The sequence below is a fragment of the Lepidochelys kempii genome, chromosome 4 (assembly GCF_965140265.1).
Source record: "Lepidochelys kempii isolate rLepKem1 chromosome 4, rLepKem1.hap2, whole genome shotgun sequence".
NCBI lineage: Eukaryota > Metazoa > Chordata > Testudines > Cheloniidae > Lepidochelys > Lepidochelys kempii.
The window spans coordinates 116,673,518-116,698,406 of NC_133259.1; the positions used below are offsets into that span (position 1 = coordinate 116,673,518).

The 24,889-nt window shown below is 42.3% G+C and overlaps 1 protein-coding gene across 3 annotated transcripts in view; it reads right to left on the reverse strand.

Moving 5' to 3' along the window:
• The window catches only part of PPP2R2C (protein phosphatase 2 regulatory subunit Bgamma), a 286,843-nt gene that overhangs the window by 214,657 nt on the left and 47,297 nt on the right, over positions 1-24,889 (reverse strand). Inside the window, exon 1 of one of the 3 annotated variants that reach the window (XM_073342566.1) lies at positions 294-850. The exons of 1 other annotated variant lie outside the window; for it this stretch is intronic. In XM_073342566.1, the coding sequence (XP_073198667.1) occupies positions 294-363 (70 nt within the window). In that variant the 5' untranslated portion in view covers positions 364-850. Of the gene's footprint in view, positions 1-293; positions 851-24,889 lie in introns of those variants that run through there. One more of the 3 variants, XM_073342567.1, reaches the window with a different exon arrangement.

Genomic DNA, 24,889 nt, shown 5'->3' on the forward strand with positions numbered 1-24,889 from the left:
ATCACTTGTGTCTGATCTTTTCCAGTGCATCTACTAGGCATGCAATGCTAGGTGCTGCATACTTCACTAGCGCAGACTGATCATAGCGTAACATCCTCTCTAATCCATGTAGTTCAGTATATTGTGCTAGCATGACAGAATACCCTTTGGGTTTAACAAATCCAAACTGATTCTGCAGCATCTACTCCAGAGAATTTTTTAAAACACATATCCAAACATGCAGTGCATTCTTTGCTTGGAAAACACAGACAGTCAAGAGCAGACGAAGAGAATCATGACAACATTTATGTTACCTTCAGTCACATAGTTGTGGTCTCGAAGAAAGCTGTGGTTAATTTTTCGTGTGTCCGTGTCCTCGCCCATTTACAGCAGGATTACTCAGCATGCCTATCCGCAGTGGACTGATAGAATCAGCAGAGGTCGTCACAAGAGCACCATCCATGCTGCCACTGCCTAGCAGAGGCGGAGAACAGACTGGGCTACTGAGCACAGCATAATGAGAGCTAGTGATGCAGCACAGATTTGGGGGATGAATAAATAAATAAGTAATAAAAAATAATAATAATAATTAATAATAGCAAAAAAGAAAGGGGGACAAAAGCTCCAATAAATTAAGAATGCAAAAAACCCAGGAGGGGGTCTGTGTGGAGAAACTACAGGCCCTTCTCCTGCAGCGAAAGAATAACCCAATTCTTTAGTCACGTACTCCTTAAACAAGCTCCCATGCAGAGTCTGCTCCAAGTGCTTGCTGCTGTGGAATCTTGCCGGATGCTAAGAAAGTGGTAATCAGCGTACTGCAGCAAAGGCTACCCGGTGAAGCTCTGTGATTGCTGTTGCTGCTACTGCTGTCATATGCCTATGCTGCATCAGAGCAGGCCCCTCCCAGTCAGCTTCTCACTACCCAACCACACAACATCTGCATGTAGTAAAGTGAAAAATGAGACTGCAGGTAATTATTTTAGCTCTTCTGCTGGTGAATGGGCAATGAAAAATTTAAATAGGGGGAAGGGAACTTCAGGCTGCTTAAATAGGTTTGCATCGACACATATTCCACGCTAGCATGAATGTACAATTTGGTACTGGTCAATACTATCATAATCAGCAAAAGCAACCATCATTCAGTGTCAGTGTGTATAAACACCAGTGAACTGCCAAAAGCTGCCTATGAAAAATTAATTGTTAAAAGATTAGGAAATCTAAGGAAAATACGAGGTGAAATAAACCCAATACAGAGTTTACGTGCCACAGTTCTGTACTAAAAGGCAAATTATAATGTATGAAAGAATAAAAAGCAAAAAGGAACAGAAAACAATCGCAGGTTTCTTAGCAACTTGATAGTACAGGTAGGGGGAGGTAGATACAGGCTATGCTTGCAGATTACACATATGGAGAGTTCCTTAGTGCTTCTGTTCGCACTCACTGTATTTTACCCTCACCCAGAGAAAGGAATGATGGGAATGAGCCTCTTCAGAAGGAAAGAAATGTCACTGAAATATCATTCATTTGCAATGTAAAATAAACATCCTTTTGCCAAAGCCTTTTAAACAAGTGCAGTTACAGAGATTCATGTTACTGAACTCTTATGGGAGTAGACCAGCCATGTTCCTCAAACTTTTGGGCAATCTTACCAGTTAACCAGACCAAGATCTTAGATGTACTAACTAGTTGCTTGTTTTAAAAGACTAATATTTGCAGCAGTGCTAGCATCACTATGGATTGAAATATACAGATCTGATTAAGGGTCCACTACTAGTTTAGAAAGAGGAAGGAGGGAATACCAGTCACAAAAGCCTGAAGTATTATTACGGCAGAAAGACAGTCTTGTGGTTTAGCCATTCGACTTAAAAGAAATCTGAGTTCAGTTCTCAGAACTGCCACAGACTTCCTGTGTGACCTTGGGCAAATCATGGTAAGGGCTCTGCATCTCAGCTCTTCTTTTGTAACTAACAGGATAGTTGTTCAGGATAAATTCATTAAGAGTCTTTGAGGGCCTCTGACAACACTGTGATAGGGGCCATATAAGTAAGCAGAAAGACTAGTGCTATATAAGCCACTGTTTAGAATCACTAGGATAGATAATATTAACCATAGGGTTCTATAGATTTCAGCACTGAGTAAATGAAATGAAGACAGATACTTCACCTTATCATTGATTAAACACAAGTACAGCACAACCTCATGTTATAATCAGCATTGCAGAGCCAACATTGTGCCTTCAAATTTCAGGTAGAAGAACAGTGCTTCAAGTAGATATGGAGATATTTGCTGCTTGTGTTTTAAAGTTACCACCAATGACTGGATAGACTTGTCATCATGCCTCCTACCTTTATAGCACTGCTGCATGCCTGGGTGAAGTGTTGCAGGGCTTCTTTATGTCTAGTGCCCCATGTAGTTGTTCTGGTGCCACAATGGTCTGCCAAGGTGCTCGGCCTAGCCCCCCGGCCAAGTCACTGCTCAGTCCATTTCCCCTCCAGGGATAACAGAAAAGTCCAGAAATAGGAAACTCAAAATCTAATGTCCTTCAAGTCCATCACCCGGCCTCTATCAGGCACTTGCCGTTCTTGGCTTCTTTTACTCTTGACATGCATGTTTCTCTTTTTGGTCCGGGGGAAAGATAGGGGAACCCAGGCTCACCTTCCCCTCTGGGTTCCAGCCCAGGGACCCTGTTTAGGCAGCTAAGCACCATTCCTTCAATCCCTCCAGCATTTTCCCAGGGCTGCTCCTACCTTTACCTCGCTCATTGGTATCTCCACAAGATCGACAGACTGCTGCCCCCATTCTGACTTTGCAGTTCCTCACAGCTTCTCCTGGGACCAACTACAAAAGTGTTTTCTAAAAGCCAGTCTCAGCTCTTCCCTGTGGCAGCTGAATCATACTGTTAGCAGCTCTCTGCCTGTTGCCTTAAGAAAGTCAGTATCTCTCTCCTTCAAACAGCAGTTCCCCTCAGCCCTCTCTCTCTGGGACTGAGGTTGTATCTCAGGCCTCTTGCCTTAGCTTAGTCAGTTGTGGCCAACTCCCTTCCGCTGAACACCCTCTCCAATTAGCCTTTCAATCTGGAGAGCTCAGCAAGCCTGCCTTCCCCGTCAGTATCCAGTCACTGTGAGGTAGGAGGCAGCTTTTATGCCGCTCCCCTTCTCCCAACTCTTTCCCAGTTGGTTTAGTCACAGGAGAGCCTTCCACTGCCTCCTCTGCAAGGTATCAGGCCCTTAAAGGCACAGTCTCCAGACTCCTTCCCTAATCACCATTCATTCACAGGACTCTTAGGTCACTATGTGTGTCTATTAGGACATTCCAAACCCTTAAAAGGGCCAAGCCATGTGGCGAGGATGGGCTGACCTCTCGATGGCAGACTACCCCATCACAAGACTGTTTTTCCTGTATTTACCACACATACTGACCCTCAAAGAGGCCATTCCAGGAATGCTGTTTCTGCATTTAACACGTCACTTAAAACCACAACATTAACAGAAATACTGACTTCTGACATGGCACATTGAGGCATGACATCACAAATGATGCAGGCCGCACTGCCAACTTGCAAAGACAACAATTCTAATCTAGTCTCCAGACATTCTAGCAATTACCTTGAACTGCAAAAATGCACAGAAATAAAATATACACCTTTCTGTCTGCCCCAGAAAAGGGTCATCTTGTAGTTGAAGCACTGGACAGGAACTCAAGTGATCTGAGTCTCCTGCTAGGTTCTCATACAGTGCCTAACTCATCAGCAAGGATGGAAAGTCGAGCAGTTAGGGTTCTAACCCAGGATTTGAGAAATGATTCCCTGCTCGGCTAGACTCCCTGTTTCACCTTGGGCAAGTCTCTTGGTTTCTCAGAGACTCAGTTGCCCATCTGTAAAATGGAAATAATAGTACTTTCCTACCCTTTCCCATTAAAGAGAGATCAGATATTACAGTAATGGGGTCTATACAACTATCTAAGATAGAACAATACAAGTAATACAAGTAACAACAAGTAAATTCTAATCCCTCTAATACAGTGGTTCTAAAACTTATTTGATCGCGCCCCCCCTTCTTTCTATCTGTAGTAGTTTATACCCTATACCCCCCCTACACCTACTCACACATACACCCACACACGTACGTACATATAATGATATAAGTGACAGTGGTGCTTCACTTGAATCAGTTTTGGCTTCTTTGTTTTTTCACTTGAGGTGGTGTTTTTTTCTGTTGCCCAAATGAACCAATTATCTATTGTAATAAGAGTAAAAGCAAAACTGCGATTGTGGTCCATGCTTACAATTAAATGTGTGCACACTGCATGCACCCCACTCTGCCGAATACATTCTGCACCCACCTCCCAGGAGGGCCACCCACCCCCACTTCCAATTTGAGAACCTCTACTCTAACACTGTCTCCTGCTGTCACTCGAGTCAGGTCACTTCATCTCTCTTCCTTTATTTCTTTATCTATTAAATTATAGTGCTGCTTTCTACCCAACTCCCACAGGTGTGTTGCTAGTTTATTCTTTGCAAGACTTTAAAAATGAGAAGCACAATTACTATGAAATATATCATCTAATTTCAGTATATAGATCAAGTTGCAATTTTGATTTTTCTATATTTGTAGGAAACTAGTATATCATAAATATTGATGACAATATTAGCTACAGTTCATAGAGTACTGTCAGATCCTATAAATATAACAAAATGGAAATTATACCTAGCATTCCATTAAATTAAGAAAGTAGACTCTGCAACTAATGACATTTGTTTTGTACAAAATACTCCTAATCAATCTGAGAGAGCTGAAATATTTCCCCCACATTAGTTTACCTTCATTGGTGCCAGGATTTCACCTTGTGAGCTCATGTCCATCTCATTGCTTTTATGGTGCAATAAGGAATTTTTAAATGGACATTGAAGGTTATACTTCAAATTATTCATACTCCCCCAGTTTGTATAACTTAACCCAAGAGGGCCTTCTCACCACCATCTTTAGACACTTGGCTCCTAATTCTGGCACGTGGAAGTCAATGAGATGTTTGCCATTGACTTTTATGGGGCTAGAACTTTACCCTAGATATATAATATTCATACACTTTCCTGTTTATCCAATTAACCAGAAGCAAACAAATCATTGCTCAAAATAGACACCTGAGGACATAAAGGAAATAAAGGACAAAGGATTTATATCCACTATGCCCAGGAACATACAGAAAACAAACATGGAAAATACAAATGTATTATAAAGAAAATGCATTACTGAAAACTAGCTATTTATTTTTCACATTTCAAAAATAATTTTAGTCATAACAAATGGATAAAAATTATTAAAAAGCTCACAGACCATTGTCTTCATATCTCCCTCTGGTTCTGTAACTCAGGTGGTCCTGGCTTCTACAGCTTGAGAGAGAAGAGCAAGTGCTGTTCAGTTTAAACCTTTTCTGCCTGTCCTCTCAGGTGAGAGTTGACTACCACTCTCATCTCGCACCCCTAGGTGAGTTTTAAAATTTCCACATTAGTATATCAGAGCGGGTTTCTGCCTTTGTGCACCAGATGTATTTCAATTAGATTAAAGGTCTTTCCATTCTTTGGGATTTGTGTCTGTAACCTATACTGATAATGGCTCTGGTCCTGAAATAACTTATTTTTCTCCTCACCGCTGGAATTTGAGTGGTGTGCAGGCAACATCCTGAGGCATTATATCTTGGTCAGTTAAAGCTTAACCCATTTTTCACAGTTTTTAGCTACCAGTCTCATAAGGAACAATGGTGTAACATAAAAGATCTCAATTTGTCACAGAACTGTACCTTGGTCCTATAAAATAGTATCACACCTATTTTCCTCAAGATTATGAGCCAGATCCTTTTTTACCTTACAAACATGAGTACTCCCATTGACTTCAGAGAGTCCATTCATGTGAGGAAACAGCAGAATTCTGGCCTAAATTTGTAGTCCCTGTCAAATGTGTGATACAACAGAAGTTTGCTGCTAAACAGCTGAACAATTTAAAATGGGACAAAAGCCCATTGATAGTCTGTATTTGAACTGGACATAAAATATTTGACAAACAAACAATTTCTGGTGGGCAGGCATGAATAAAAAAGGTATGCATATTATTACTATTTGTATTACTGTAGCACCTTGCATGGACTTTTCCAACAAGCCCTAGTCATGACCAGAACCTCATTGTGCTAGGCACTGTATAAACACAAAACAAAAACGATGGTCCCTTCCCCAAAAAGCTTACAATCTAAAAAAAGCTACACTAGACAGACAGGTGGGGAACACAAGGAAACAGTGAGACAATATTGGTCAGTATGAAAGGCAGTCATCTCAGCATACCAGCATCCTAATTGTTGTCAAGTTGTTTTGTAGGCAAAGGAGGGTTCTGAAGGAGGATACTGAGGTAGCTTTGTGGATGTTTATGAGGAGCTCCTCACAAATGTGAGGGACAACATAGGAGAAAACACGAAGTGCTTGTTTGAAAATATAATAAATGGGTGATAGAGGATGGCATCATGGTCCAACTGGAGGCAGGAATCAACCATCTTGATAGAGAATGATAGATGACAAGTAGGATGGAGATAGGCTGTGAGGAGCCTAGAAGGTGAATGCAGGTAACTTGTGTTTGATGCAATAGATTCATTCACAGATTCCAAGACAATAAGAAACTAGTGTGACTAGTCTAACATCCTGAATAAACAGACCATAGAACTTCCCCAAAAACAATTGTTGTTTGAACTAGAGCATATCTTTTAGAAAAACATCTAGCCTCGATTTAGATATTGCCAGTGATGGAGAATCCACCACAGTCCTTGGTAAATTGTTCCAGTAGTTAATTACCCTCACTGTTGAAAATATACACCTTATTTCCAGGCTGAATTTGTTTAGCTTCAACTTCCAACCCCTAGATTTTGTTGGGTGGAATGGGATCACTGGGGCAAGTGAAGGGGACAGAGAAGGGGAACAAAGGAGAAACCTCTGCAACTATGACAGGGGAGGAGGAGGAGAAAGCTATTGGAAGAGAAGGGAAGGCAAGCTGAGTGGAGGATCAAGGTCATGTTGTATTTTGTCAATTTTCTCTTGGAACAAAATCAGCAAGATCCTGTGCAGAGAGATGGGGAGAGCTTGAGGGGTGAGTCAAACATGCTGCAAAGGCAGCAGGGACTGAGAATATGGGATTCAATTGGGTTGCAGAAGTAAAGTGTTTAGTTAGGAAGAGGAAAGAACTGAAGAAGGGGAGAATGAATTTGTAGTGCAGGAAGTCAGCCTGATCATGGGATTTCCACCAGAGACGCCCAGCAGTGTGAGAGCAAGAACGAAGGAAGCAAAGATTGGGAGAGAGCCAGGCTTAGGGTTCAAGTATGGCCCTGAATATACACAGGCTCTTTCTTGTAGAGATTTTCTAACGTACTATTGTTTACTGAGGGCCATATATTACTGCAAAGCCACGTACACAGAAGACCCATGGAAGTGAACAGGAGTTTTGTTAGAAACTGATCTCAGGATATGGCTCTGAAAGTCTTAAACTCCAAACATTTGAAATAATGCATCATCTGTTTCCCAAGTTCCATTTCACTAGATGACTCCAAATTTCCCAATCTGATCATCGTTAGAGCAATTAAACTTTGATTTCAGCCAAAGGAAAGAGCATCTGGATCCTAAATAGTCTCTTTGGGCTGACAATCTTTTCACAGACATACAAATCATTTCTTCTATTTGAACACATTGGTTAAATTTACAAGACAGAGGCATAAAGTTCCCTTCAAATTTTCAAAGTTCAATGGGATTTAGCCACACATCTGTTCATCAACACGTTACGAAGAATGAGTTGTGCAAAGCAACTTGTTGAATAAAAATATTTATCTGGAAGCTATGCAAATTATAACAAAAGCAGAACATTTCTAAGTATCTTAATTCGTCAAATATTTATCCATCCCTATAGGATTTTATACTGTGCTCATCACAGTAGCCCTTTACTGATATACTAAACAATTGTAAAATGCATCAGCGTCAATGCACCAGTTTTTCTTCACACCTTGTAACAAAATAGGGCAAAATATACAATTAGAACCAGTTGCAAAAACACAGTAAAAATATTTACCCAAATCCTTTTAATTTATACTTATTCCAGATTTAACTAGGATATTTAAGAACAAGATACTCTTTCCCTTTATCCACATCTAGCTTATGTAGTGGGATGTAAATTGCTTACCAGATAACTCCCCCAATTAGGCCAACAGATTTTTATTTTGTCCTGAATTTATTTTGTTATTTATTCAGATTTTTTTTTGTCCTGAATAAATTCAGATAAATTATATTGTATTATACAGTCACATATTGCCCTATTCAGTTCTTCTGGAGTTCAGTGACTGCATCTCTGATTTAAATGCGTAAAGCAGCAGGGGATTATACTGTGAGAAACAGCTACTCTCCAATTTTGCCTCCAGTCTCACTCAACTTTTTGTAGAGCGGACTTCTTCAGGGTCTTGCTGTGGAAATCCCTATGTTCACTTTACTCCTATATCTGAATTTATCATAAAGGTAATTGAAGCAAAAAGTGATAATAAATGCTTCTCTCTTGTATCACTTATTCTGAAGTCCTCAATAACTTTGCATTAGATGGTCTGTTTCTGGGAGAAGAATTGACCTAATAGTTTTGCTACTATGATGGATGTGTCACAAATGCCTAAAACAGAGTTATTATAAATTAAGACCACCACAAAGTATCACATACTTGCAAATGGTTCTTTATTTTCTTGTGGAATTGCCTTTGGTGTGCAGATACTGGTGGTAAAAATTATAGCCATCCTTATAACATACAGTACTGTCATGCCATTTCTCCTTTTTTTTTCTTTAATAGGTTAGCCTTAAAAGAAAAACAATTAATGACTGCTCAAAATGTGTCCAAGTATAAATGACTTGGGGACCATAAAAAAAAAAAAGGAGGTCAGCAATGAGAAATAAGTTGACTATGACCCTGAAATGGAGAAAATGATAATTTGCCTGTCAGTATTATTTCTCCATGGTGTTTCTAATTAGCAACTGCAAACTCCAGACTTTGTCATGCTTCATTATACAGCCTGCTTTTGCTCTTTCATTCAGTTGGAGTATCAGGAATGTCTAAAACAAAAGACATTGCTGTATAGCCCAACAAGCTGGGGAAACTTAACAGGTACAGTTGGAAATCCTCACAGAAAAATTAAAGATGTTCTTCTCATGCTATCAACATGGCTTCAACCTGAAAAATGCTACCAACAAATTATTGATCATATTTACATTAATGACAAATAGAAAATCACAATAATCTACACTTAGCCCAGATACTCCAGAGGAAAAAATGGTAACAAAACTAATTCCTCTCAGCCTCTGGGGATTTCAGAAAGCAAACAATTAAACATTATCAAGTAATTTAGACTGTGGAAACAAGTCTTCCTCAGCATCCTCACTATATTTTTTCCCCACGAAACATTTCATAAGGATTCTTAGTGCACTACATTGTACTGTGGTTGTATCTTCACCTACCCCTACAGTTCAAAATCCACTGCTAGTGCCAACCCAGCCATCTAGCAGTAGTGGAACACAAGGGATCAGAGTTCAGACTCCAAGCTCATTTTTTTGCTCCCTGGACTAGCAGGAGTATGAAGAGAACATGCTCAGCACGAAAAAAGAGGGCACACTACATATTCACAAGTAAGCCCCACTGGGCAATTCTCAGAATGGCTTTGGTAGTATACAGCAGGACCCATATCCACCCTTCACCTGGAGAGATGCAATACAAAGCTTTTGAAGCTGATAGAAAGAAATAAAGGAGAAAAACTGGTGGAGCCAGTAAAGCATCTAGTGCAAGGAGGCCCTGATCTAAGTTGGGGCCTCTGCATCCTACGAAATACAAACAAATAAATTACAGTGATAATAATTGCAACAATAATAGCCAAAGGTAGATATGAAAAATAAGGAGCCAAGTGCCGAGGCATGGTCCTGGTAAGACAACTCTCTCTCCCTACCCCTTTCTGGAGCTCCTCCCAAGCTGCTGTCCCTGGAGTCTGCTCAAAAAGTTCCATCTTCCATATCAATCTCTAACTAGCTGGTGCAACACTACCCCCTGCCTCCCTCGGGCCACTGGAGGACAGAAGGAATTTTCCCTCAGTCAGGGGCTCCTGACTATTGGAGGATAGGGACAACTACTGTACCTTTCTCTAAGGTTGCCAGGAATTGCAACAGCTCTTTGGGTTAATAAAATGCTTTTTCAAAAATCACATGCTGCTCTACAGGAAAAAGACAATTTACATCAAAAATAGGAGTTATGGAGAGGATGACAGCCTTAACGATGGAGTGTGAGTATGATATCTGCTCAAGACTGAGCAGAACTGCTGCTACTCTGTGTGTCAGAAAACTGACACACCAGCTTGTCAGCCTAGCCAGCAAGCTCTTCAAGACTCTACCTGTCTAAACCTTGCCTTGCAGGTAGCAATCAGTAAACCCCAATTCCTGAGCTCCCCGGAGACGTCTCTCTGTGGTGTCCAGTCCCTCTCACTAGACACCCACAGAAGTGATTAAGTTTGCTGCCTCCAAAGAGACAGTGAACACCCCACCCTGTTAGGTTAGCTGTGTACTCACCCTCCACTGTTAATACAGAGCACTGAGATTTTTTTTAATACAACAAGAATTTATGAATAAAGAACAGATATTTAAATGATACTAAGCAAGAATCGATGAGACAGGTGTGGTTACAAACAGAACAAAACATGCTATCTAGTGACTATACCTTAATTTTACAAATCTTTGACTAAGTAGGTTTCTTACTTACATCAAGTTTCCAGCAGGAAACCAAGCTTCCTCTTGCCTTTCAGACCAAGAGGGTCCAGCTTTTGTAGTGTCAAAGGGTGCTTTCCTCTTATGTCCCCAACTGATGAATAATTCACGTCTTTTTTGCTCCCCTTCTGTTATTCAAAGTCCATTGTCTTTGCCTCAAGAGCCAGGAAGCCCCGCCAGAATGGTTGTTTAATGGTCTTCTCCCCGACTCGTTTAGCTTGATGGCTTTGTTTACCATATGTAAATGTATTTTCATTGTTCTCTGCCTGTCACCAAGCTGGTCAGATAGGTAAATATATATTCCTTTGTCTAGAGCTGGCTGGTTTTATACTCTGGCTCCCCAACGCATTTAAGAACATATTTCCAGTACACATCTATAAAACTCACTTATTCATTTTGTATAACCCATACATACATCACACAGTGATTTTCACGACCAACGTCTCACCAGTTTACACATGATACCTTATGTGACACCTTTCAGATACATATTATGACAATGGTGTGTTGGGGCAATGAGCAGGTCAGGCCTGATGTGAGTTACAGTATGGGGTGCCCTCTGCCAATTGGCATTGAGGGACTCCCAGGGTCATGATTAGCAGCTCCAAGAGTTGGTGAGTCCTTTACCCCCCACAATGAATCTGGCATAAGGTGGTTTAGTCAGAAATAAGAGCTGTCCCTCTAAAAATAGGGTGGGAGCATCTGAAGTGGGCTTTGGCAGGAGCCTATGAGCAACATGTGCTGCTTTGATGAAAAGAGGAAGGAGGAGGATTCAGCCTGCAAGAAGCTCCCAAGAAAGCTTAGAATTCAAAGAATAAAGTTCTCCTTCAAAGGTAAAGTCTTGTCACTGAAGGTATAATCCACAGAGCTGAATTCACGATTATGGCACATTGATGGGACAAAATGAATAAGCTTGATAAATAATATATTAGAGGACTTGCCCCAACAGGCTCACCCCTAACAATCCCTCTTGTAGACTCCAAACTATCTCCCTAGCGTCACTCATCCCATGGCAGACCCTGCCTCCCCTCCATGTCTTGTTCCCTACTGGTTTCCCTGATGCCCTGACCCTTTCCTTCCATCACACACACACACTCTCCCTGTTTCTGAGAAATATGGGGAATACATTCCTGTCTCTTCCCACCACACCCATACCTGCTGCTACTATGACTGCTCTGTAGGCCTCTGTCACGGTTCCTCCCCCACTCTGAACTCTAGGGTACAGATGTGGGGACCTGCATGAAAAACCTCCTAAGCTTATCTTTACCCGCTTAGGTCAAAACTTCCCCAAGGTACAAAATATTACCCCCGTTATCCTTGGAATGGCCGCTACCACCACCAAACTAATACTGGTTACTGGGGAAGAGCTGTTTGGACGCGTCCTTCCCCCCAAAATACTTCCCAAAACCTTGCACCCTACTTCCTGGACAAGGTTTGGTAAAAAGCCTCACCAATTCGCCTAGGTGACTACAGACCCAGACCCTTGGATCTTAAGAACAATGAACAATCCTCCCAACACTTGCACTCCCCCTTTCCTGGGAAATGTTGGATAAAAAGCCTCACCAATTTGCATAGGTGACCACAGACCCAAACCCTTGGATCTGAGAACAATGAAAAAGCATTCAGTGTTTTACAAGAAGACTTTTAATAAAAAATAGAAGTAAATAGAAATAAAGAAATCCCCCCTGTAAAATCAGGATGGTAGATATCTTACAGGGTAATTAGATTCAAAAACATAGAGAACCCCTCTAGGCAAAACCTTAAGTTACAAAAAAGATACACAGACAGAAATAGTTATTCTATTCAGCACAATTCTTTTCTCAGCCATTTAAAGAAATCATAATCTAACACATACCTAGCTAGATTACTTACTAAAAGTTCTAAGGCTCCATTCCTGTTCTGTCCCTGGCCAAGACGACTACAGACAGACACACAAACCCTTTGTTTCTCTCCCTCCTCCCAGCTTTTGAAAGTATCTTGTCTCCTCATTGGTCATTTTGGTCAGGTGCCAGCGAGGTTACCTTTAGCTTCTTAACCCTTTACAGGTGAGAGGAGCTTTCCCCTGGCCAGGAGGGATTTCAAAGGGGTTTACCCTTCCCTTTATATTTATGACACGCCCCCCAAATCTCAGCTAGGGTGAAACACTGGCTGGGATTTCTTCCTGGAGCTCTAGGAAAACAGAGTTAATAAGACACATGCATCTCTAAATATACTACCAAGTACATAAAGACTAACAATATTTTCCACATCTCAAGGACGATTTTAACCAGTTGATTCTGGGAAACTTTCACGGGAGAGTGCATCAGCCACTTTGTTAGAAGCTCCTGAGATGTGTTGGATGTCGAAATCAAAATCTTGGAGAGCTAAACTCCACCGAAGAAGTTTTCTGTTAGTTTCTTTGACGGTGTGAAGCCACTTTAGTGCAGCATGGTCGGTTTGCAGGTGGAAACGCCGTCCCCAAACATATGGGCGTAGCTTTTCCAGAGCGTAGACAATGGCATAACATTCTTTTTCAGTGACTGACCAGTTGCTTTCCCTCTCAGACAGTTTTTTGCTGAGAAACACTACAGGGTGGAATTCTTGATCAGGTCCTTTCTGCATTAAAACTGCTCCCATACCACGCTCGGATGCATCTGTGGTTACTAGGAACGGTTTGTCAAAGTCTGGGGCCCTTAGTACAGGGTCAGACATGAGTGTCGCTTTAAGCTTGTTAAAGGCCTTCTGACACCTTCCGGTCCACTGAACAGCATTTGGCTGTTTCTTTTTGGTTAGGTCTGTCAGTGGGGCAGCGATTTGGCTGTAGTGCGGTACAAATCGTCTGTAATAACCGGCCAAGCCTAAGAAGGATTGAACCTGTTTCTTTGACTTTGGGACAGGCCACTTTTGGATAGCATCCACTTTGGCCTGTAGGGGGCTGATAGTTCCTTGACCCACCTGGTGTCCAAGGTAAGTCACTCTGTTTAGGCCTATTTGACACTTCTTAGCCTTAACAGTTAGTCCTGCCTCCCTTATGCGCTCAAGGACTTTTTGTAGATGTTCCAGGTGGTCTGCCCAGGAATCCGAAAATATGGCCACATCGTCAAGGTAGGCGACTGCATATTCTCCTAATCCCGCTAGGAGACCATCTACAAGTCTTTGGAAAGTGGCGGGTGCATTTCGCAGCCCGAAAGGGAGTACATTAAATTCATACAGCCCGAGATGTGTGATGAAGGCTGACCTTTCCTTGGCAGATTCATCTAGCGGTACCTGCCAGTACCCCTTGGTTAAGTCCAAGGTAGAGATGAACTGGGCCCTTCCCAGTTTCTCTAATAGTTCATCTGTGCGTGGCATGGGATAGTTGTCTGGGCGAGTTACAGCATTTAGCTTACGGTAGTCCACGCAAAAACGTATTTCCCCATCTGGTTTGGGAACTAGAACCACTGGAGATGCCCATGCACTTTCAGAGGGGCGGATTACACCCATCTGTAACATATCCTGGATCTCCCGTTCTATAGCAGTTTTAGCTTGAGGAGACACCCGGTAAGGGTGGACCCTAATTGGGTGAGCATTACCTGTGTCAATGGAGTGGTATGCCCGTTCAGTCAGTCCTGGGGTGGCTGAGAACGTTGGCGCGTAGCTAGTGCACAGCTCCTGGATCTGCTGTCGCTGCATACGCCCAAGGGTCATGGAGAGGTTCACCTCTTCCACACCACCAGCACATTTCCCTTCGTAGTAAACACCTTCAGGCCACTCAGCGTCGTCTCCTCCCTGGGCTGTAAACTGACAAACCTTTAATTCTCTGGAATAAAAGGGCTTTAGAGAATTAATATGGTACACCTTAGGCTTTCGGTTGGAGGTGGGGAATGTTATGAGATAATTAACAGCTCCCAGGCGCTCCTGGACCACGAATGGCCCTTCCCACGATGCTTCCATTTTATGGGCCTGGAGCGCCTTTAAGACCATGACCTGGTCTCCTACTTTGAAGGAACGCTCTCTGGCATGTTTATCATACCAGGCTTTTTGCTCTTTTTGAGCATCCTGTAAGTTTTCTCTAGCAAGGGCTAAAGAGGTTCGGAGGGTGTTTTGTAGGTTGGTTACAAAGTCCAGAATGTTAGTTCCTGGAGAAGGTGTAAATCCCTCCCATTGCTGCTTCACCAACTGCAATGGCCCCTTAACCTCACGGCCATATACAAGTTCAAATGGGGAAAACCCTAAACTGGGATGTGGTACAGCTCTGTAGGCAAAGAGCAACTGCTGCAATACTAGGTCCCAATCATTGGAGTGCTCATTTACGAATTTACGTATCATGGCCCCCAAAGTTCCATTAAACTTCTCCACCATGCCATTTGTTTGATGATGGTAAGGAGTGGCAACCAAGTGATTTACCCCATGAGCTTCCCAAAGGTTTTTCATAGTTCCTGCCAGGAAATTAGTCCCTGCATCTGTGAGGATGTCGGAGGGCCAACCTACCCTGGCAAAAATGTCTGCTAGTGCCTGGCACACACTTTTAGCCCTGGTGTTGCTTAGAGCTACTGCTTCCGGCCATCGGGTGGCAAAATCCATGAAAGTCAGTATGTACTGCTTTCCTCTGGGTGTCTTTTTCGGAAAAGGACCCAGAATATCCACAGCTACTCGCTGAAATGGAACTTCAATGATGGGGAGTGGCTGGAGAGGAGCTTTGACCTGGTCTTGGGGTTTTCCCACTCTTTGGCACACCTCACAAGACTGGACATAGGTAGAAACATCCTTGCCCATTCCCTCCCAGTGGAATGACCCCCCCAAACGGTCTTTGGTCCTGTTCACCCCAGCATGGCCACTAGGGTGATCATGGGCTAAGCTCAAGAGCTTGGCCCGGTATTTAGTTGGAACTACCAACTGTCTCTGAGGATGCCAGTCTTCCTGGTGTCCCCCAGAAAGAGTTTCCTTGTATAAAAGTCCTCTTTCTACAACAAACCTGGATCGATTAGAAGATCTGAGAGGCGGTGGGTTGCTCCGTGCCGCCGTCCAAGCTCTCTGGAGGCTTTCATCTGCTTCCTGTTCGGTCTGGAACTGTTCCCTTGATCCTGGAGACATCAGTTCCTCATGGGATTGTGGACCTAGGCTTGGTCCCTCTGGAAGCGATATAGGGGATGGAGCTGTTTCTGTTGACTGTGAACCGCTCTCCGCTGGTGCACTATGTTGGGATTCAGGCTCCGGCTGAGCCTCTTGTGTAGGGTTATCGGCTGCTGCCAGTTCAGGTTCGGTGGGGCCCTCTGGTGTTGAGGTTGCAAGTACTGGATTCAGTGCTGACACGGGGTCTGGTGTTGGTTGTTCGGCTGGTTCCGGTTCTGGGACTGGTTCCGTCTGGGTCTCTGGGACTGGATCCACTACTGCTGTTGCAGACATTGGCCTGGGGTCCAGGTCCATCACCTCTGACTGGGTCCTGATAGAAGTTTCCGGAACAGAGCTAGGCCTCACGGCTTGTTTAGCCTGGTTGCGGGTGACCATTCCCACCCTCTTGGCCTGCTTCACATGATTGGCCAAGTCTTCCCCCAACAGCATGGGGATGGGATAATCATCATAGACTGCAAAAGTCCACATTCCTGACCAGCCCTTGTACTGGACAGGCAACTTGGCTGTAGGCAAATTGAAAGAGTTGGACTTGAAGGGTTGAATCGTCACTTGGATCTCTGGGTTGATTAAATTGGGGTCCACTAAGGAAGCATGGATAGCTGACACTTGTGCTCCGGTGTCCCTCCACGCGGTGACCTTCTTCCCGCCCACACTCACAGTTTCCCTCCGCTCCAAGGGTATCTGGGAGGTATCTGGGCCTGTGGACCTCTGGTGTGATTCCGGTGCAATGAACTGTAATCTGTTGGGGTTCTTGGGGCAGTTGGCCTTTACATGCCCCAGCTCGTTACACTTAAAACATCGTCCAGCTGACGGGTCACTGGGACGAGGAGGGTTGCTGGAGAACGGGGTGGTGGGACGATAAGGGGTCTGGAGGGTTCTTTGGGAGGTAGGTGGGGCTTTGGGCGGCCCCCGGTAATAGGGTGTGGTCTGGGGTGGTCCCTTCTGGTCTCCGCTCCAACTGCGACCAGTTTTCTTCTTCTCTGCCACCTCCACCCATCTGGCTCCAATCTCTCCTGCCTCGATTACAGTTTTGGGTTTCCCATCTAGGATGTATCTTTCTATTTCCTCAGGAACACCCTCTAAGAATTGTTCCATTTGCATTAGGAAGGGCAAATTTACTGGAGATTCAACACTTGCTCCTGATATCCAGGCATCCCAATGTTTCACAATGTGGTAGGCATGTCGGGTAAATGACATGTCTGGTTTCCACCTTAGGGCTCGGAACCTCCGACGAGACTGCTCGGGTGTTATCCCCATTCTGACTCTCGCCTTGGATTTAAACAGTTCATACTTGTTCATGTGTTCTCTAGGCATTTCAGCTGCCACCTCAGCTAAGGGTCCACTGAGCTGCGGCCTCAGCTCTACCATGTATTGGTCAGTAGAGATGTTGTACCCAAGGCAGGCCCTTTCGAAGTTTTCTAAGAAGGCCTCGGTATCATCACCTGCCTTGTAGGTGGGGAACTTTCTGGGATGGGAAGTGGTACCTGGAGAAGGATTGTTAGGGTTTGTTGGTATGTTCTGCTGGGCCTTTATTCTCTCCATCTCCTCCACATGCTTCCTCGCCTCCATTTCCCTCTTGTGGGCAGCCTCCTGTACCTCCTTCTCCAGCCGCATGAGTTCTATCTGTCTTTCATGTTCCCTTTGTTTTTCCTCAGCCTGAAATTTGGCTAATTCCAGCTGTAGTCGAGCCGAGGATTTGGCCATTCTAACCTCTCTGTTTTTAACTAACTTTACACCCGAGGTTTAGAAATAAACAAACAAAACTTGGCTGTAATTTTTTGCTGTGCTGGAATAGAATACCTATTCTCTGATAGTGATTGTCAGCCTACAGAAAAAGACAATTCCCTTGTCTCTGCTCTGGGCCCAAATTAAAGCAAAAAACCTCGAACTACTTGGGAACCTGCTTACCCAGCCCAAAGAAAAAAAAATTTCTTTTCAAACCTGTGCTCCTTGTAAAACAAAAAAAAAAATCAAAATCCTAAAAAAAACCCTGCCACTTTTGTCTCCAGGCAAATGGGTAGAGCACACACCCCCTATTTACTTTTAGGAAGAAAAGAAAAAAAAAAACAAACCTCTGGGTTGGAAGACTGTGAATTTCCCTGCAGGAGTTAAGTACCCTGCCTCCAGGCAAATGAAACCTGCAATTCACAAGATAATCCCCTTTTGTCTCTGCTTGGCCACAAAGCAGAGAGAAACCAAGCTGCTTTCAGTTTCAAAGCTGCCTTCTGGACTTCCTAAAAATTCCTTTTTAAAATCTGTATTTCTAGTTCAAAAAATCTCAACTGGATCTCAAAATGATTTCAGGTTAATCCCACCGCTGCGCCACCATGTCACGGTTCCTCCCCCACTCTGAACTCTAGGGTACAGATGTGGGGACCTGCATGAAAAACCTCCTAAGCTTATCTTTACCCGCTTAGGTCAAAACTTCCCCAAGGTACAAAATATTACCCCCGTTATCCTTGGAATGGCCGCTACCACCACCAAACTAATACTGGTTACTGGGGAAGAGCTGTTTGGACGCGTCCTTCCCCCCAAAATACTTCCCAAAACCTTGCACCCTACTTCCTGGACAAGGTTTGGTAAAAAGCCTCACCAATTCGCCTAGGTGACTACAGACCCAGACCCTTGGATCTTAAGAACAATGAACAATCCTCCCAACACTTGCACTCCCCCTTTCCTGGGAAATGTTGGATAAAAAGCCTCACCAATTTGCATAGGTGACCACAGACCCAAACCCTTGGATCTGAGAACAATGAAAAAGCATTCAGTGTTTTACAAGAAGACTTTTAATAAAAAATAGAAGTAAATAGAAATAAAGAAATCCCCCCTGTAAAATCAGGATGGTAGATATCTTACAGGGTAATTAGATTCAAAAACATAGAGAACCCCTCTAGGCAAAACCTTAAGTTACAAAAAAGATACACAGACAGAAATAGTTATTCTATTCAGCACAATTCTTTTCTCAGCCATTTAAAGAAATCATAATCTAACACATACCTAGCTAGATTACTTACTAAAAGTTCTAAGGCTCCATTCCTGTTCTGTCCCTGGCCAAGACGACTACAGACAGACACACAAACCCTTTGTTTCTCTCCCTCCTCCCAGCTTTTGAAAGTATCTTGTCTCCTCATTGGTCATTTTGGTCAGGTGCCAGCGAGGTTACCTTTAGCTTCTTAACCCTTTACAGGTGAGAGGAGCTTTCCCCTGGCCAGGAGGGATTTCAAAGGGGTTTACCCTTCCCTTTATATTTATGACAGCCTCTGAGGGACAAATCAGTGTTCATTTCTCACCATCAAGAAATCTCACACATGAAGCATGGCTGCCAAGTTTTGTGCAGCTCCATGTTAGTTAAAAGACAAAAATTTCAAGGGGTTATGCAGAACCATTACTTATTGATACTACCCTCATTGTCAGTACATAGCTGAGATGTGGGGATTGATTATTCCAGCTGCTCTGGCAAAGGTTTTAGTAGTATTTCAGCCCAGTGAGTTGGTCCACACCATTACCTTTTATCTTCATCAACCAAAGCTCTTAATCACCTAGCAATTTTTCTAACAGAAGTAAATCCACCAAGTAGGGAAAAGGGAGAAGTTATTATTTGTTCTTGTCCCTCTGAGTGCTCAAAAGGAAATTCCCATTTTGGTCTGAAAATTTAATTCAGCTTCCATTACTTCTGATTCTTCATACTGCCATTCAATTAATATTTCATCAAGCACTTAGGTGCTGCCTCATATACATGGCACATCAGGCCGAGTATATCTGCACAGCACTGCCTGACGTATCGGATGCCTCCTCTTTGAGGTGACAACTGAGATGGCATCCCATTTGAATTCCACTTAGAATGTCGGTGCTTCACCGCCATGTTCTACTGCAGCTGGCCTCCACTGTGTCACGAAGGCTGAAGTTTAAGCCTTTGAGGGCAACCGTAAGATTGTAAGATGTGAGCATTTTTCAAAAGCAATGTAACCATTATAGTCTTGTTAACCATTTACACAACACCAAAGCTCTACATGGACACTTAAAACTGACTAATCAGTTTAGTAGTAGGTCACCACGACAGGAAATTCTGTGGCAATTTAGGAGAAGTAGCAGGATGGAGTGTGGTGTGGAAAACAGTTGGCAGGAGGTAGAAGGGCCAACAGAGCCTTAGCAGCTGAATTGTCTATAGCGCTTGCCTCTCAGCTGTGGTATCTCTGGCACGCTACCAGGGACTGTTTCCAGACAAAGACTGGTGCACCAATCATTCAAAACCCCTGTGAGAGGGCAAGTACAAAAACAACTGCCTCCAGTAAAAAGACAAGATCCCTGCCCAAAGTAGCTTGCTACTGAATTTAGGCAGAGAGGAGGCAAACGATTAATGATCACGTGTGATCTTGGGAGAAGACGTGGCTGGAGAGAAGACTGGCTTTAGAAGGCTAGGTGAAAGAACAGAATTTTAAGATAGGATTCAAAGTTTGTTTGGTTAATGGAAACAGGGAGCCTTTTCCACATGTGTGACAAAAGTACAAAGTTGTGAGTAGCTGGAGACAGACAAAGTGAATCCTCAGAAGAGGAGACTGAGTGAAGCATAGGTCGTTGGTGGCATGAAGGAGGCAATGAGAACAGGAGATATAGGCAATGGCATAGCTGTGCAGCTCCTTTGAACTCTATATGGAAAGAGAGGGAGAGAGAGAGGGAAAGCCCCTGAAAAGGATTCAGGTCCCTCTTCAGGAAAGCACGAGCTTAAGTACTTTTCTGAATAGGGATGGACTTAAGCACAGGTTTAAGTGGTATCCTGAATCAGGACCTCAGAGAGCAAGGATGTGGGGGAGTGAGATGAGCAGAGCACTGGGACAGGAAAGTTATTTTAGCTATAGCATTTTAGAAGGACTAAGCTGGTGAGAAGTGGGGACTTCAGAGTTAAAGGGAAAGGATCAGATTTTGAAGATATACCAGCAGAAGTAAAATGCTTTCTACAAAAACGATCATATCAGAGCAAGCAAGGAAAAAAGGGGAAACCCCTTCAAATAATGCAACACCATCATAGTAAAATATCCAAAACTGCTGGAGAGTTTCTTCGATATTGACAAGATAAACTATACAATAATAGCAAGGTTTTTTTAAATGTAGGAAATTTTAATTTGGAAAATTTAAATTAGCAGATTATTTTAGTGTCCACATTAAAAAGTAATCTCAGACATGTTTTACTAATTTAGAACTCCAAATATTTCAGGGAAATTTCTAGCAAGCACCAGCTCTATTTAGCAAAATCAATAAACAGGATACTATGTTGTTTTCTTTCCATTCCTCTCACAGTCATGCAAAGAAAACAACTTTAAAGGAAACTAAGGGATCTAACTTTTCTTAGGACTGCAGGGAAATAATTTATTTATCCTCATGGGGACTTTGACAGGACATCTATCCTGATTCCTTCCCTTAGTCAATATATTAAATTAATTCAGATAGGTATACTGTAAGTTATTTGTTCTCTGGTACTAATTTATATCACTGAGAACAATTAAATACTTCTCCCTTCCATATCAAGCTGAAGGAAAAAATACATTTATTATTTCCTTAGATTTGTATATAAAAATAAAAAGAGGTGCCTATGCCATGCTCCAGATGTCCGAGCCATAAGTGCGCAAAACAGAAACAAAATTAAACAGTCAGCAGAACACAAAACTCCCCTCTCTCATACACAGATCAAACTCCATGAAACCCCGCCCTACATCTCAGCTCTCACATTACAGCATGCCCTAAATGGCAACACAGCCAAGCTATTCTGGACCAGAGAGGGAAGCCTGTTCCAGAGACAAAGGAACATTCCAGAATATGGTCTAGTGCCCACTCCTTCTCTTTTACATTGAGGGCGAACCAACTCAGTCAAGTACCTCTATGGCTCACAAGTGACATGGGGGAGGAGGCAAATCTGTCAAGGAGAAACACCTCAAACCATATAGCCATAAACAGGGATTTAATAAGTGAATTTATCCCCCAAACTATCTTGATCATCAAAATTATTAATATTAAATATTTATGTTACACTAGTGTCTAAAGGCCTAAACCAGATTGGGTCCCCTTGTGTTAGGTACTATTCAAACATGTAGAAATGACAGTTCCTGCCCCCAAAGAGTTTATAATCTAAAAGATTAAATTCATCTGGTAGAATGCAAGCTAAAAATTAAATTTAATTAAATACAAGCAGATAAAAGCAATTAAAACCTGGCAGAAAATAATCCACGTTCAGTGGGTGGAAAATACAGTGCTTGGGAAGCAGAAATGCTGACAGAAACTAGCATTAGAGAGGGCAGTAACCTATATGAGAGTGTGCAAGATAAGAAGTCTCAAAAAAATGTCAGAATTCACATGGGGAAGCGTCCAATTCTGCAGCAATAAAATGGAATCTACTTAAATACTGTGTTCATTTCTGGCTACCTCAGTACCAAAAAGAGCACTCGGATTTCAAAAACGATTAAGAGTTGGAAGGAATGATTTATAAGACAAGAACAAAAGAACAAAATATGTATAGCTTGGGCAAATGATGACTCATGTTAACCTTCCATGAGTATTTAAAAGGAATGTACTAGTAAACATCAAGGAGTGATTAATTGTTTAGAGCGGTTAAAAAGGAATAACTAGGAATTAACAGGAAGAAACTAAACAATGGAAAATGTTCGGTTGCATATTGAGAAATTTACTAACAATGAAGGGTATAATTTTCAAAAGTGCTAAGTGACTTAAGCACCTATGTCCCATTTTCAAAAGTCACTTAGCACTTTTGAAAATTATAGCCAAAGTCTATTACAGTGTGGAATAGCCTACAAAAAGGAAGTTGAATAAACCCCTTTGCTTGAGTCATGTAAAACTGCACTAGACAGAGTACTGTCTAAACAATCCTTTAATAGCAGGTCTTATATCTAACTCCTATGATTTCTCCAGGTGCTAATTAGCAAAATGTTCTGTAACACTTCCCTTGTATATATAATAAAACAAGATGTTTAACATTCGGTTGGGCCAACGTAATTAATGAAAACAGGCATTTCAAGTCTAATAAAAGCCCAGCCAGTGTATTAAACCAGTCATTTAATTCAATTCATTACGGTTTTCACACAAAGCAGTCGTAACTAACAATATATTGGTAAATAAAGTAGCAATTGCCGCAGACAGTTTAACTTGAAAACTAAGTTCAAGGTCTTTGTTGACATAGCTAAAATCTGATTATTCATTCAGTTCACTCATTCCCAGTCAAGCTTGCTCAAATTAATAACTATATGGGTACCATTCAGTAGCTTATATCTGAGAACACTGTCAGTGGAACAGGTAATACAGGAGATTTGGGGAGAGGTGGTTCCCTCTCCTCCATACTTGGTTTATAAAACAAAAAACCCCACAAAGCTACAAAATCCTCTTCATCTTTGCAAGCAATTAAAATATTGTGGTTTTATCTTTAAAAGCTAAAGGGTCTTTTTTTAAAAAAAACAAAACAAAATACTAAGCTACAGGGAACCTAGTTACTTAGCAACAGTTATAAATCAACAGAATATGCTGGAATTCTACAGCTCATGGAAACTGCTTTTTAATCCAAACATAGTAACTTCAAGTATCAGCCACATTCATTCTGTAATTTTATCTGAAACACCTAATTTATTAAGATAAGATTTTACTGATAATAAATTGAATTAAAAGAAAGGATTCCTACTGTCCAAGAGAACAGTTCCATTGAATGATATATTCTTTGGATTTGATTCACAGTTTTCTGCACCCTCTAGACCAAAACAACTTAGATTTTTTACTAATATCACCAAGAATCTCAGTCTACCTTTTCTATTTACTATAACTTCTCTTTACTGAATGTAACTTCGCAAAGCTAGTTTCAAATGTGAAAATGGTCTGTTTCATGATAAACCTATGAAAAAAATGCTGTTTTTCCATGAAACAGATTTCCACTCAAATGGTCTCTCTCTCTTTTTTTTTTTATAAAGTAAAAAAAACTCAACATTTTCACCATTTTGAAATTCAAAATTGTGTTTGTACAAAAGTCAATTTTCACATTGAAACATGTAAAAAATAATCTATTTCCATATTTTTCAGTGAAACTGGGCACCCTCAAAAATTTTCCATAAAAGCAAAATTTCTCAGCCAAGAAATAATCCAGAATACAAGTGTATTTCCTCCCCCTCCCTCCTCATGAATACAGGGAAAACAACCTTTGAAAGGGAAAGAACAGTCATTCTCATTTCAAAAACACATAAACCAACCGTGTCACTCACAGGTCAGTGTATGTGTGGCTGTGATTGTGTGTACTCTCTCTCGGGGTGGGGAGGTAGGGATATTGCAGTGGCTCTGGAACATATTTGGAAAGTGGGGTGGATCTCTTGGAACAAGTCATTCTCCATCTTCTTTCTTCTCTTCTTTATCTGTCTGAGCCGCTCCACGAGAGGAACCCACAAGGCCACATTTCCAGCTGCAGAAGACACAATGCACAGAGCTACTATTGAATATTTTCACTCCCCTTGTGCACACAAGTTACAAGCACTACATTCTCACTTCCCCTTGGGATTCATGGAGCATGGCGGCAGCCCCAGCCCTGGTAAGTGTGGCCCAGGGTAAAGGGGACGATTTAGGACAAGGTGGAGAACACATGGCCACCAGTATATGTGGATAGGGCATCTGAACTGAATACTGGCAATGTTTTCCACAGGGGGTGGTGATTTCAGCTGATCTCATTCCTGAGGGTAACAGAGGCTGAAAGGGAACAGCTCCTGCACGCGTCTGGCTGCAAACCAGCTCCATTTGCTATTAGCCTGTGTGCTGCAATGGTGCCTGCTGAAGTAATTGCTGACTGGCATGGGAAAATGTCCTACCATGGTGGAAGAAATGGGGCAGCTCTCCCCAGAAGCCTTTGGCAGAAGATTGCAAACGGCATACTTACTGGAGGTTCCTTCCCCTGCATCAGGCTCGCCGGTGTTGGATGGCAGGGACTGGCTCAACTGTTCAAGCACCAGAAAGTGGTTCTGGCTTACCACGCCACTGGAT